At 44.0% G+C, this 16,134-nt stretch overlaps 1 protein-coding gene across 2 annotated transcripts in view; it reads left to right on the top strand.

Annotated features, from left to right (window-relative positions):
• The first annotated feature begins 1,384 nt into the window (after window positions 1-1,384).
• Window positions 1,385-16,134, top strand: part of CLTCL1 (clathrin heavy chain like 1) — an 80,516-nt gene continuing 65,766 nt past the window's right edge. For both annotated transcript variants that reach the window (XM_018568662.1, XM_018568661.1), the window contains exon 1: window positions 1,385-1,601. In XM_018568662.1, coding sequence (XP_018424164.1) covers window positions 1,560-1,601 — 42 coding nt within the window. In that variant the 5' untranslated portion in view covers window positions 1,385-1,559. The remainder of the gene's footprint in view (window positions 1,602-16,134) is intronic.

Raw genomic sequence — 16,134 nt, 5'->3', positions numbered from 1 at the left:
GACCTGTGGGGGCTTTTAAAGCGTCTTCTGCTGACTTTTTGGGGTACTGCAGTTTTTCGCCGTTTCACGGACGCACGCAATTTGTAAGCTGGGCATGTTGGGTATCGTTTTACTCGTTGTAACGTCATCTTTTATATTTCATTTAAAAAATTGGTATTTTGTTGTGTTTTGGGGCATTTAATTAAATTTATCACTAAATTTTGGGGTTTAATAAGGAGTTGCGCTAATATTGCGCAACATAAAAATTTGCAACTACCACCATTATATTGTATAGGGTCTTGGCATTCAGAAAATATATAATGTGTGGGGGTTTAAAGTAATTTTCAGGCCTAAAATGTGGAATATAACATGGGTGCAAAAAATGAAAAAAAGGCCTGTCATGAAGGGGTTAAAGGAGAACTACGAGGAGACTGAAAATCACTCAGCCTCATAGTTCGAGGCGACGCGTGACAATGAAACTGTCACACGTCGGCTCAATACATTGGGAAGTGAGCGAATGCATCCCGTCGCTCACTTACTTCTCGATCATCTCCCTGCAGAGAGCAGTGACTGTCAGTCACCTCTCCCTGCAGGGATTCATCTCACAAATCCTCCAGTGCTGACTCTAGATAGGCAGAGCCAGCTGTCACTCACGCAGCTGGGGGGATCTCGACAGCATTGTCGGGATCCGTCCTGACTGCGGTGGTCTCAGTATACCGCGAGCTATAGTTCGCGATATACTGAGCTTTGGGTCACAGGAGGAGGTTAGTATATATGACCCTTAAGAGAACTATGGGGAAAAACACTTACCCCATAGTTTTCTTTTTACTCCTGAGTTTATTGTCACTTTAAGTAAGCACCTAGGTAAGCAAAATACAGACTAGAGCCACAAGGGCTGCACAAACTGGCAAAGGGCCACAAGTTGGACACCAGCGATTTAACCTCTGCAGTGCTCAGAGCCCACTGTAAGGTGAATGCAAGCTGATTTTTTGAGAGATACCCGGAGTTCAAACACTTACAGGTTTTTTCAAAAGTGCTTCCTGGGGAACGATGAGTACTCCAAATTGTGGGAGAGGACACTCCAGTCCAGTACATGAGCATCTTCTCATCAGATTTCGGCTGCTCTGCATTTTGCATTTCCATATTCTGCGAATATTGAAAATATTTAAAGCAATATTTTCACTGAGGCTTCGCATTGTACTGGAGCAGAGTACCATGCCCCTTATAAACTGGGTGATGATGTCGGAGGATACTGGTCAGTGGCCGCATCACATCTTCCTCCCAAAAACCTGCACTGTCACGTGACACGACCGCCACTTGTCCTAAGCTACCCCATCTTCCCGCCAGGGGGAGCCCTCCTCCCTAAGCACACCGAGACCCCCCGAGCATTCAAGTAAGGTTCCCATAGCAACATCCACACCCCTGAATGTGCGCCCATCTTTGAGCCTGCGCGGCCGGCTTGTTAGTGCGCTTGCGCGGGTTGTAGCTCAGTCACACCGTGTGTCCCGGGCGCCGCCGGCGGAGTCTCCTTAGGACACGGTTACGAGCTGCACTTGGAAACTGAGGCAAGAGCGGCAACCATGGCACAGATTCTACCTATCCGTTTCCAGGAGCATTTCCAGGTAAGACGGCCGCTGTGTGGGAGCTGCAGGGAAAGGTTTCATGGTGAGGTGGAGAACAGGGCTGCACTGAGGCGGAATAGCGGATTTTTATTGGGAGGGGGTTATGCTGCCTTGCTGAGAGGCCTGCACTATGGGGGCCACCATTGTCTGCAATGCGATGTGAGTCAGCAATTGTCCTTGGTGGGGATCGGAGGAGGGGGTCTCTGCCAGGCAGCATTACTGGAGTATGGGGAATGAAGGGTTAAATGTGTATTATTGTAGGGGAGGGATTGGGAGGCTCCAGTGCCCCCCTGTGACATATACAAGTAGCTGTAAAGTATGCCTATCTCCTATGGTATGCCTATGAGCAATGTGCAGGCCCATTGTGACAGCTCCTATGATTCCTAGAAGTGACATGATCCTTTACTGTGCCTTGTATAATACTGCAGGATGCTGGTATTCTGATTATATTAGACATGTCATGTCTTCTAGTCTTCTGCATGTGTGCTTTCTCATCCATTGGTTGGGCCTGTATTGGATGTGGGGGAAATGCAGGCAATGCAGATGTGCAGCTTTGCTCCCCCCCCCTTTCCTCTCTGAGTTATTGATTTCCAGCAGTGAGAAGGAAGGAGGAGGGGGTGCTATGTGCAGGGGTGGCCCTTACTGCCATCCCTGGGTACCACAGGAGTTGACATACCCACATTTGGGATGTCATCATCATCAATGACAAAAATGCCTCCTGCCATGGCTTGGCTCTCCTCGCCGTTTGCGTTACTCGTCTCTTCAGGAAGCCTGTGCGGCCTTTTATTCTTAAATCTTTTTGACTGTTTTTTTTTTTTAATGCAGTGATTGCTGTGTAAACATTTGCATAATGAAGTATTGTCAGCCGTGTAGCGGTCAGTGTAATAAGTTGGCCCTGTTTAATTATTCATGGTCATTCGGCAGGCTAGAGGTTAAACCAGAAATGAAAAGGAATCGAGCAGGAAGTGCTGACGGAGCTCTCTCCCCCACCTTCCTTATAAATGAGGGTCTGGGAGTGTCGGGATGGCAGACCTTACATCCTCTTCTGTAGCTGCTGGGCACCAAGGTCTCTTGGTTGTCCATTTGGAGCGTTGATTAACTCCTTTTTATGCCGTTCTTCGAATGCTCCGACTGTGCAGGCGGTAGAGGGATCTAGACGCGAGTTCAGTGCTGAATAATTGTTTCAATATTTGGCTTTAGTGTTTGTAACGTATCCAAGGTCATAATGATAAAGCGGCAGTTCATGGCAGAGTTTTGTATTGGACCTCTACTGTGTTAATATCTGCCCCGGCAAGCGCAGGACTAATGGATTTCACAGCAATTCCGCCTGAAGTCATAGAGTTTGGTTGATTGGAAGCAGCACCACTTCCTTTGGTCGTTTCCTGCTAAATAAAATATAAATTCCCTCAGTTATTACCATTTTGTTTCACTTGACCCTCACAGCGTCCATTTTACACACATTCACACCTGATTGGGTATTTACAGGGGATTTTGCAGTGTTTTTAGTTGTGTGGGGATTCCCCCCCTCCTCGCGCCGATCCTCCAGAGCTGACTGGCGGAACGGACGGGTACAGCTGGCTCTGCCTCTAGATAGGCAGAGCCAGCTGTCAATCACGCAGCTGGGTGGATCTCGACAGTATTGTCGAGATCCGCCCCGGCTGCGGCGGTCTCAGTATACCGCGAGCTGTAGCTCGTGGTATACTGAGCTTTGGGTCATGGGCGGACGCTAGTTTGTGTCCTCCCGTGACCCTTAGGAGGACTATTGGGAAAAACACTGACCCCATAGTTCTCCTTTAAAGTCTATGGGGCCAAAAATGCTCCATTCTGTAGGGCCATTCACACCATGCCCAGACTAGAACGTTTATTGTCTGGTCTAAAAACTCATACCCATGTTTTCCTAAGGTAAAAAGTGAGACTAGTTCATACCACTATGTTCAGTTCCAGAACTTAAAAAAAAAAAAGTACTGCATGCGCTTTTTTTCAGGTCTTGATTGCACCGGAACGCATGCAAACGTACAAAAGATTCAAAGAAAATGCACAGGAACACATCAAAAATGTACATACCCACGTTCCTGAAAATGCATCCAGATCTGGTTTGGAGATGGTGTGAATAAGCCCTTAAAGTAGTTCATGTACCTTTTTGAGCTTCAGGCATTGAATGACAGGCACCTGAGTGCTCATATGTGAACAGGCACAATTTAAAAACATAGGATTTTTATCATTGAGCATTTTTAGAGCTTTGAACTGCAAGCTACAAAATGCTCTTGTGTGAATAATGGCTTCGATTGTAAGCTTGCACAAGCAGAGCATTTCTATTGAATTGTATTGTAACTCCTGTGCGAGCAGAAAAAAATTGCCGTCTGGAGACGGCAACCCGCAGATGCTGCAGTGCCGTCCGTCCGTTTTTTTACTACGGGCGGACGGCAAGAGGTTAAGGCCAGGATCACACCTGCACGATCCATGACTGTGCGGCAATCGTGCACGATTGCCGTGTGGTCATAAAATCGTCCACCACTGCTGATCGTGCTGGCGGTGCCATTATTTTCTAATGGTGCGCTGGGTGGTTCACACGGTTTCCCACCACGATTCCACCCGTGCAATCAAACCCAATCGGAGCTAAAACAGCTGCTCGTCGTGTGTCGCAAAAAAGGTACATGTCCCTTTTTCCTGCGATTACCGCGTGGATGTAACCATTGAAATCTGCGCTGTGTGCAACTGAATAATAATAATTTACAAATTGGTATTTTGTTTTTTTTCTGTCTTCTGAAATATTTAATTTCAAGTGTAGCTCTGTCTATCTCTCTTGGGTATTATTGTCATAAAAAGAATAAAAAATAATAATACATCGCTGTATCCTGTGAGAACAGGACTCCTGCACGGGCTGATGATTGTAGCAAAATAGTATGTTTTAGATCTAATCTGCCCATAATTGCCTAATAATTGCTTTGTTTATGGTGCAGGACATCTGCATTCACTAGAGAGGATTGGATTTAAGATGTTTAGTAAAGTCAGAGTAGACATTACAAGCTGATCCTTTGTAAATGCTTAGAGTGTGAAAGAACTTAAAGCAGATCTTTACCCCCTGTCACTAAGGCTGGGTTTTTCAGCGCTGATCGAAGCGCTGAAAAACGCTCAGCAAGTGAAATCCCATAATTTCCTATGGGCATGGTTCCCACCTGGGCGTACTTCAGCCCGTGGAAACGCGCTGAAAAACGCCCTACTCCCAAACAAGTACAGGAGCTTCTTTGGGGCGTATTTCAGCGTGTACCCATTGTTATTCCCGAGTGTGCCGTATTCCGTCCCTTGCGGGCGTCCGCGTCGCAGGGGGGCGGAACCGGCGGGAAGTTTGAAAGTTAAAAAAAACCCCGAAAAAAAGATAGAGAAAATAAAGGAAAAAAAGATAATCATACCGCCAAGGAGGTATTAAAAACGAGCGTCGATCGCGCGTTTCACTGAACGAAAAAACGAGCAGAAAAAACGCACCTATAGTACGCCCAGGTGTGAACCCAGCCTTAAATTACACAACCCCATGCAGCTCTGCATGCTGTTATGAAAAATATTTTTCCACTTCCTGGTCCTTTTAGGCATTAGAAATGTAGCCCATGCCTAAAGTTGGGTGTACAGGGTTTAGGGCTGCAACTAATGATTTTCAATCGATTAGTTGGCCAAATAATTTTTTTGATTAATCAGGTAAAGAAAATGAAATACTATCTTTAATTAAAAAGAAAATACACAAATGCAGTGTTACAAACATAAAGTTTACTTTAGAAAAAAACTGCATGTCTATTTGTTTACACAACTGTCATTGTATAGTGTTTATCTGTTGAAAAACGTAATAAACATTTAATACGTAAAAAAAAAAGAAAAAAACTGCATGCACAATTTTTTGCAATCGCACTGCACTGGAAAGCACGGCATTGCGATATCCTGCATTCCAGTGCGGGTGATCACACTGTGGGTGGGAGGAGCGTTTGGGGTGCCATTGAAATGAATGGCACTGCAATGCACCTCCAGCAGCAGAATTTGTCATGCCAAAACTAAAAATGACTTTTTTTCCCACCTTTTTATCATCATTATTTATTTTTTTATCGATTGTATTGTCAGCACATGACGCTTGAATAGCTTCAGCCAGGGAATGACAGTGGCAAGATTCGGCAGACGGCAGTTGAATGTAAATGTAGTGGGCTGGTGCAATAGCCAGCCTGCTATTGGCCCACCCACTGCTTGCTGTGCTCCCAGCGTGGAGGAGAGAGCTAGGGGATCCAACCAACTAATTGATGATGAGAATAGTTGACAACCATAGTTTCCTCAGGAACCGAGATTGAATATTGGCACGTGGGTTATCTGAAAAATCTCCCTATATCCAGAAGGAAACTCCAAAACACAAGTGGTGGTCATGGGGGACGCAAACAGAGACCAAAGACCAGTACAGCAAACTGCACCACAACCATATGTTACAATCTTCTTGTTGAAAGACTATGATCTATGTATACTAAGTACAGCTCAAACAAGATGGACCTGCTGGGATGATCAACAGGGGGTACTCCTCTCTGTATTGCATCCCTTATTTTTATTTACTCAGGATAGCAAGTGGCTGCGTCCCGCCGTCTGCCTGTCCACTCCTCTTGTGATCCCTTCAGGATGGCCGGCCAGATGTCATGAAAAATGTTTACCTGCATAGAGAAAAATGCCTCATAACCAATCTTTGTAACTTGCTGTAATCCATCTTTGGCATTGTTAAATTTAAATAAAAAATAAAATTGAATAAACAAAAATACAAACCTCTTAGCACACATTTACACCAAGCTTTTAAGGGGGTTATAAAGTCCCAGTATATCCGATCCTGTTATAACATTAGCATTGTAATAGGAATACATACTAATGTTGTTTTTGATAATGCAATCAAAGCTTATTAGAAAAATTCTCTTTCATGAAGTGAGCTCTACCTTCTGTCTGCCCATCACTTCCAACACCTTTCTGGATTCCCAGTGTGCTTTGCATCTCTTAGATTTCAATTACAAATGAGTTACTCGTCACATTTATATTCAAGCAAGATTCACACATAAAGTATTGGTCTTCAACATAGTAGAGATTCCATTTGCTAACAAGATTTACCCATTATTTAAGATTCAATGATCAGTGATGAAAATAAAGGATTTGTAAATCTCTCCAGCCACTCCTGTGATGCACACACTGCTGGAGCTCCATAAGGTTATTCTTTTTTTTTTTTAGAGCTGCACCGAAATAGAAATTTAAAAACTGAAACGAAACCGATATATAAAAACCAAATAAAACCTTTGTGAAAGAAAAAATTGTCAGGCCAAAACCGATACCGAAAATGTTTTTTTTTAAATTTTTTAAATATTTATTTGTATTTAATTTTTTTATTAAATATTTTAATTTTTTACTTTACTTTTAGGGGCGTCGGGGAAATATTAGGGGTCTAAACAGACCCCTGATATTTCCCTTTTAAAATAGAAAAAGAGATTGAGAACACAATCTCAATGAACAGGAATCCTCTGAGTGTTCCTGTTCATTGATAACTGGAGAACATAGTATGTTTACTATAACCACAATTATGAATGAACAGGAGGGATGTAGATCACTCCCATTCATTCATAATTGAGGATATATTAATCATACCATGTCCTCAATTATCTACAAACACTTGGCGATCACTGATCTCTGAGTTTTCGTAGCCTGCTCTCCTCTCTGACACACACTGTCACAGGAGGCTGAGTGAGCGGTGCGAGTGGAGAGCCCAGCCTCCTGTGACAGCGCTGTCTCGGCCCCCACACCGCTCTGCTGCACTGTGATAAGCGGCCGAGCGGTGTGGCAGAAGAGACACTGGCCGCTCACAGCGCTCTTGTCCCGCAGCGCTTGGCCGGCTGTCACTTTCTCTTCTCCACGCTGGGACACAGAGCAGCGGTGAGGAAATTAATCACGGATGCGCCGATGTATGGGCAGGAAAATGCCACTTTCGGCATTTAGCCAAAAGTGCAATTTTCGTCCGATATGTTTCAGGGGTCGATATATCGGTGCATCCCTACTTTTTTATATCTGATAATTTTTATTAACTTTTTAACAATTTTACAATAATAGGAAAAAAAAGAGAAAAACCTAAAAACGTTGAGTGTACAGCAGCACAACATTTCCCCACGGGGCTCCCATATAAAAAAAAATTAGAAAACAGTGACAGTGAAAAAGAATGGCAGGACCACGTAAAAAAAAATGCAGCATAATATAAATACTAGACATGGGAAGAAACACCTCATCTAGGCATTCCAGCAATCCCAAATTTCATAGAATTTCTCAAGGGCACCCCCTATGTTGAAATGTAAGTTTTTCATAGGAGATCAAACAATTCAATTCCACCAACCACGCCTGCGCTGATGGAGGGTTAGGGGAAATCCACTTCAGGACCAACATTCCTCGAGCGCAGCGAAAAAATCTCCGGACAAGGGAGTAACAGAATTGTCCAACTCGGATGACTCAAACACCCAGTATACATACAAGAGGAGTATTGGGGAGAGAAGTACCAAATGCAGAATTTATTTTGCAGAGAACTTCTTCCCAATAGCGTGTTAATTTTAGGCAACGCCAAAGTAAATGGATGGATGAACCTGGTTCAAAGTTGCATTTTGGGCATTCAGAGTCATAGGTCCATAAGATTATTTCCACTTTTTGGTTTAAAGCAGAAGTAAACTGGCAGCACAATATAATAATTTTGTTCCCCCCGGGTGGTGTTTACCATAGTGTGTTAGTGCACATTATGGCAGTCTTATGTTGCAAGTGATCCTCTTCAGTTCTGAGATGTTAGCGCTCCTCTTTGCCGCTGGTTGCGTCCATCTTCTTCGAGTCTATTTTGGGGTTCAGAGTCTTCAGCCTCTTGATTGGCTGGGATGATGTAACTCCCGCTCGGTTACTTCATCTTGGCACACAGCCGTGCTGAGCCTGTACGCTGAGTATACGCATGTGCGGCTTAGTGTATACAAAAGCTGACAGGCAGGCAGAAGCAATTATGACAGAAGAGATAAACGGATATATGTCAGAGTTTGTTTTTTTTTTTTAATAAGAATTTACATTTGCTTTAAAAGAGAACTATGGGGTAACCTTTTTATCCCATAGTTCTCTTTAGAGTCACGGGGAGACATTTACTAACCTCCTCCTGTGAACCAAAGCTCAGTATATAGCTCGCTATATACTGAGAGTGCCGCAGCCGGGACTGATCCCGACAATACTGTCGAGATCCATCCAGCTAACTGATTGACAGCGGGCTCTGCCTATCTAAAGGCAGAGCCCGCTATGCCTGCCCCCTTCCCCGTCCATTCCTCCAGTCACCTCTGGAGGATCGGAGAAGAGAGGGGGGGAATCCCTGCGGCGAGAGGTGACGTTCTCTGCAGGGAGATGATTGGAAAGTAGGCGAACGACGGTATGTGTTCGCTCTCTTACCGATCAATAGAATCGATGTATGACAGTTTCATTGTCACAGGTCGGCTTGAACTATGAGGATGAGTGGAAATAACTCACCTCATTGATCTCCTTTAACATTACTGTATCCTGGGTCAGCTCACTGGGCAGAGATGATCACGCAGACTTGATGTGCAGTTAGAACAAGGTATAGAGGTGACATAGGAAGTAGCAATGCACCGATACCAAGTACCGTACTCCGTACAAGTACATGCATAGATACTTTTCCAGCTCCAAGACTAGCCTAGAAAATTTTTTTTATAGTTTGGAGGCAGCTGTCATTTGTAAGGCACATACGGAGCTCCGGGGATTTGTACATCTCTGTTTTAATGTATGATATTGTTTTATAAACCTATATAAGGGATGCACCGATGCCATTTTTGCAAGTACTATTATTTACCCAAGTACTTACAGATACAAGTACTGACACGTTTTTCTTGTCATGTGACAGTTTTTCTAAAACAATACAGACTAATGATTTCAGAATTAATGGTGGAGCGCCAGAGTCAGGTCCCAACTGCAACCGCTGCAACCCTGGTAGTTCTCATGAAAATGCCAAGTATCGGTGCATCCCTAATAGAAAGCTTAAAATAGAACTAAAGCCAAACTATTTTTTGGCTTTAGTCCTCTTTTGGGTCAAAGAAGGAAATTTACTAATGTCCTCCTGTGACCCAAAGTCAGCATATAGCAGCCTTTTGTCCGCTATTTGCTGACAGCGCAGAGCCGTGCTACACCTGGACAAGGTCCCGACAGTGTTGTTAGGATCCACCCTACTGCCTGATTGACAGATGGCTCTGCCTCTTTAAAGAAAGAGTCAGCTGTGCCTGCCCCCTCCCCTGTCAGTCCTTCCAATGAGCACTGGAGGAACAGAGAGAGGAGGGGAATTCCTTACTGACAGCCACCGCTCTCTGCAGGGAGAAGACCATAAGCTGAGCGATTAGCAGTTCGTGATCACTCAGTTGTCTATCTATAGAGCCGGCTTAGAACCTGCAGTGTCACATGCCGGCTTGAAATATTGGGAAGAGTACATTTTCCTCTCCCAATACTACTCCTTTTAACAGCTTAACCAATAGCACGCATCGTTTTATTTGGAACTACATATGTCACCTACTGTGCAGATTGTTAAGTGATGAGGGAAAAAGCGTGGAAAGTAGCAAATCTGCATCTATTAGCAAGAAGTGCAAGTCATTGGTATACAGTATTTATAGTCCATTCAAATTGTTGCAGTACGTTAACAACTGTGCGTTGTATTATTGATAATTTAATTGGGCCAACATCGCTAAAATCCGACCTACACCATTTTTCCTAATGCAACCCATGGTAGTGTGTTACCGTGCATGACAACACACGTTTGTGCATCAGGTTGCCATCGAACATTGAGGACAACGCAGTGGACTAATGTGGGTAATGTGCAACACATACACTATATTGCCAAAAGTATTGGGACACCCCTCCAAATCATTGGATTCAGATGTTCCGTGAAATTTCCTTGCTACTAAATATTCCACGGTGAACTGTTAGTGGTATTATAACAAAGTGGAAGCAACTGGGAACAACAGCAACTCAGCCACGAAGTGGTAGGCCACGTAAAATGGCAGAGCGAGGTCAGCGCATGCTGGTCAGCGCATGCTGAAGCGCACAGTGCGCAGAGGTTGCCAACTGTATGCAGAGTCAATAGCTACAGACCTCCAAACTTCGTGTTGCCTTCAGATTGGCATAGTGCAAGTCATTGGTATACAGTATTTATAGTCCATTCAAATTGTTGCAGTACGTTAACAACTGTGCGTTGTATTATTGATAATTTAATTGGGCCAACATCGCTAAAATCCGACCTACACCATTTTTCCTAATGCAACCCATGGTAGTGTGTTACCGTGCATGACAACACACGTTTGTGCATCAGGTTGCCATCGAACATTGAGGACAACGCAGTGGACTAATGTGGGTAATGTGCAACACATACACTATATTGCCAAAAGTATTGGGACACCCCTCCAAATCATTGGATTCAGATGTTCCGTGAAATTTCCTTGCTACTAAATATTCCACGGTGAACTGTTAGTGGTATTATAACAAAGTGGAAGCAACTGGGAACAACAGCAACTCAGCCACGAAGTGGTAGGCCACGTAAAATGGCAGAGCGAGGTCAGCGCATGCTGGTCAGCGCATGCTGAAGCGCACAGTGCGCAGAGGTTGCCAACTGTATGCAGAGTCAATAGCTACAGACCTCCAAACTTCGTGTTGCCTTCAGATTGGCACAACAACAGTGCGTAGAGAGCTTCATGGAAGGGGTTTCCGTGGCCGAGCTGCTGCATCCAAGCCTTACATCACCAAGTGCAATGCAAAGCGTCGGATGCAGTGGTTTAAAGCACTCCACCACTAGACTCTAGAGTAGTGGAGACGTGTTCTCTGGAGTGACAAATCACGCTTCTATGTCTGGCAATCCGATGGACATGTCTGGGTTTGGCGGTTTCCAGAATGGTACTTGCCTGACTGCATTGTGCCAAGTGTAAAGTTTGATGGAGGGGGAATTATGGTGCGGGGTTGTTTTCCAGGGGTTTTCAAATTGTTGCAGTACGTTAACAACTGTGCGTTGTATTATTGATAATTTAATTGGGCCAACATCGCTAAAATCCGACCTACACCATTTTTCCTAATGCAACCCATGGTAGTGTGTTACCGTGCATGACAACACACGTTTGTGCATCAGGTTGCCATCGAACATTGAGGACAACGCAGTGGACTAATGTGGGTAATGTGCAACACATACACTATATTGCCAAAAGTATTGGGACACCCCTCCAAATCATTGGATTCAGATGTTCCGTGAAATTTCCTTGCTACTAAATATTCCACGGTGAACTGTTAGTGGTATTATAACAAAGTGGAAGCAACTGGGAACAACAGCAACTCAGCCACGAAGTGGTAGGCCACGTAAAATGGCAGAGCGAGGTCAGCGCATGCTGGTCAGCGCATGCTGAAGCGCACAGTGCGCAGAGGTTGCCAACTGTATGCAGAGTCAATAGCTACAGACCTCCAAACTTCGTGTTGCCTTCAGATTGGCACAACAACAGTGCGTAGAGAGCTTCATGGAAGGGGTTTCCGTGGCCGAGCTGCTGCATCCAAGCCTTACATCACCAAGTGCAATGCAAAGCGTCGGATGCAGTGGTTTAAAGCACTCCACCACTAGACTCTAGAGTAGTGGAGACGTGTTCTCTGGAGTGACAAATCACGCTTCTATGTCTGGCAATCCGATGGACATGTCTGGGTTTGGCGGTTTCCAGAATGGTACTTGCCTGACTGCATTGTGCCAAGTGTAAAGTTTGATGGAGGGGGGATTATGGTGCGGGGTTGTTTTCCAGGGGTTGGGCTTGGCCCCTTAGTTCCAGTGAAGGGAACTCTTAAGGCATCAGCATACCAAGACATTTTGGACAATTTCATGCTTCCAACTTTGTGGGAACAGATTGGGGATGGCCCCTTCCTGTTCCAACATGTCTGTGCACAAAGCAAGGTCCATAATGACATGGATGAGCCAGTTTGGGGTGGAGGAACTTGACTGGCCTGCAGAGTCCTGACCTCAACCCGATAGAACACCTTTGGGATGAATTAGAGGGGAGACTGCGAGCCCGGCCTTCTCGTCCAACATTAGTACCTGACCTCACAAATGCGCTTCTGGAGGAATGGTAAAACATACCCATAGACACACTCCTAAAGCTTGTGGACGCCTTCCCAGAAGAGTTGAAGCTGTTAGAGCTGCAAAGGGTGAGTCAACTCAATATTGAACCCTACGGACTAAGACTGGGGTGCCAATAAAGTTCATGTGCGTGTAAAGGCAGGCGTCCCAATACTTTTGGCAATATAGTGTATATATGAATGGACCCTTACTATTTATTACCTTATTTTTAAATTCTCTCCTTTTTTTTTTCCAAATCTATTTTTGTTTTAATTCTGACCATGATAAAGGAAGAATTTGTGCTCAAGCAGGTTTACAGTACGTGTTTTGTGCCATTTGTATATAGAAAATCCACCCCTTCTCTAGGGAGAAAAAGCTGCAAAATACACAGCAGGATTGAGCATAACTGATGGGAAGAAAAGTAGTCGAAGGAAAGTGACTTTCATAGAAAAGCTTCGAAGGTTTCTCAGAATGTCGGATTCAGTGGTGCAGTGAATTCTAAAATGTGTGTTTCTAGAAGGGCTGCTCCCGTGAACTTAAAGCCTAATAGTGCTTTTACTAAAACAGTACTTCTGGGCTAGTGCTATCGGTAAAGTGTATAATTTCTAAGTCCGCTACATTACAATCAAATGTACGGATGGGCAACAGAATGTCATACATCCCCCTAGCAGAATTACCTGAGAGGGAGCATCTAATTTCTTCAATGGAATCATGCCATCACTGGCTTGGAATGCTGCCAAATCTTCAGTAGTGGGGAAGCGCATATTAATTTCCTGGTTGGCAAAGGAGCAACTCCACAGAAGCAGGCACATGATCCTAATGCTGTTGAGTCGTCACCATCATCGGGATCACTTATGTGACGTCAGCCTCAAGATCTGCATTGTAGCTGAGGTTCAATGTGGTTGCAGTTTGCATATTCTGTGTCTAAGAACCTTAATTCCATCTCTGGGCAAACCACTATCCACCCTTGGCGTGCGCGGGTAGCCCCACTGCAAGGGTAGAATTTGGTTTGCCCAGAGATGGGCTTTAAGTTTGTTAGAAACCGAATAAGTGCTCGTTTACACCTAGGGGCTGAAGAAAAGCAGATTACTTACCGGATTCCAGCTCCCCGGTGGTTGTCACTCTCCTTTTCTCCCCCTTTGCTCTGACTGGTAACATTTCTCTCTGTGTCCTTACGTCTAATGCAAATGTATGGAACCTGCATTACACCTGATGATGTCAGCAGACCTTTGCCTGCTGGAGCCCAGGAGAGAAGAAAAAACCCAACAAATTATGCTAGGCTGAGATTTCAGTAGAATAATTTTCCACATGATGTCCTGGAATTGTAGGGAGTGTGACAACTGAGCACATTCATTCAGGAGTTACCCAACAGAGGTCAATTTGATAGTTTGGGCTGTAATGTTTTTGAGGTAATTTGGGTGGCATTACGATGGTTTCAACCAATTTCCACCCTATTTTCCATTGTTTGATTGCTGGAAACTACAGTGTTTCCCCGAAAATAAGACACTGTCTTATTTTCTTTTTTTCCCGAAAAAAGACACTAGGTCTTATTTTCGGGGTAGGTCTTATATTACAGAAATCACTGAAGATAGCACTAGGTCTTACTATCGGGGTAGGTCTTATATTACAGAAATCACTGAAGATAGCACTAGGTCTTACTATCGGGGTAGGTCTTATATTACAGAAATCACTGAAGATAGCACTAGGTCTTACTATCGGGGTAGGTCTTATATTACAGAAATCACTGAAGATAGCACTAGGTCTTACTATCGGGGTAGGTCTTATATTACAGAAATCACTGAAGATAGCACTAGGTCTTACTATCGGGGTAGGTCTTATATTACAGAAATCACTGAAGATAGCACTAGGTCTTACTATCGGGGTAGGTCTTATATTACAGAAATCACTGAAGATAGCACTAGGTCTTACTATCGGGGTAGGTCTTATATTACAGAAATCACTGAAGATAGCACTAGGTCTTACTATCGGGGTAGGTCTTATATTACAGAAATCACTGAAGATAGCACTAGGTCTTACTATCGGGGTAGGTCTTATATTACAGAAATCACTGAAGATAGCACTAGGTCTTACTATCGGGGTAGGTCTTACTTTCGGGGAAACACGGTAGCAAATGATTGTGATTGAAATTGTCATGAGCTAAAATAACAAAGTTATAGTCACCTGAATCATGATCCTGGCTCGCTCCCACACTACTCTCTGCAGCCTGTCTCCTCTTCCAATCCACTAATGGAATGTTCCTCAGCGTCCTCACATCCTATACACTGTAGAGAACGTGATGACTCGCAGGGCCTTAAACCACTGGAGCAAAGGAGGAGCAAGACTGAAGGGACAAGTCTTAAGAGCTTCAGGTGGGTATAACTTTGTTATTTTAGCTCATGGCAATTTCAGTCAGCTTTCAATCACAATCGTTTGCTTTCCGGCAATCAAATGATGAAGAATAGGGTGGAAATTGGTTGAAACTATCTTAATGCCACCCAAATGACACGGTTCGATGAGAAATGAAAGGGATATTTCCAGCATAAACTCCTCTCTGTTGTAGCTTATGGGAAAAATGACCAGCTTTAACCACTTCAAGACCAGGTGTTTAGACCCCCTTCCTGGCCAGGCCATTTTTCAGTATTCAGCGCTGCGATACTTTGACTGACGTTTGTTCCGTCATGCAACGCTGTACTGAAATGAATTTTATACCATTTTTTTGGGGACAGATAGAGCTTTCTTTTGGTGGTATTTAATCACCACTACGGGTTTTATTTTTTATTATAATTAGGAAAAATTACTGAAAATTTTGAACAAAAAAAACGTTTTTTGTAACATTGTTAGGAAACATTTATTATTACCCAGTTTTTTGGTCAAATATAAAAGATCAGGTCACGTCGGTTAAATAGACACCAAACATGTCAAGCTTTAAAATTGCGCGCACCTGCGACATCGCAGAAAACGACGGCAACCAAAATTGGCCATAGGCGACACTTTAAACGTTTTTACCGCTCATCAGTTTAGTGTTATCAGTGATTGATGGCCCTAAACGTATTGCTCTCACTCCGACGTTCGCGGCGATATGTAACATGTGCGGCGTAATGGGCGCAATCGTCTTTTTTGCACGTATGCGCCCCCGACGCATGTTTGCATGCGTGTATGGGTGGGGACTTTTAAAAAAATGTGTTTTTCTTTAATTCTTTTTTATGTGTAACTTAAAATTTTTTTGGGGGGGGGGCACTTTAATTTTTTTCTTTTTTTTTTTCCACTAAACTTTATTGCTATCACATACGGGGGCTAATAAAACCCCCCTATGTGATAGCAAAATATGTGACAGGTCCTCTTTATGGAGACATCAGGGGTCTCCAAGACCCCTAATGTCACCTAGGACCC

Source organism: Nanorana parkeri, unplaced genomic scaffold (genome assembly GCF_000935625.1).
Source record: "Nanorana parkeri isolate BGI_ZX_2015 unplaced genomic scaffold, ASM93562v1 scaffold1225, whole genome shotgun sequence".
Taxonomy (NCBI): domain Eukaryota; kingdom Metazoa; phylum Chordata; class Amphibia; order Anura; family Dicroglossidae; genus Nanorana; species Nanorana parkeri.
Note: the sequence above shows the minus strand (reverse complement) of the source record. Positions and strands in the feature narration are given on the sequence as shown.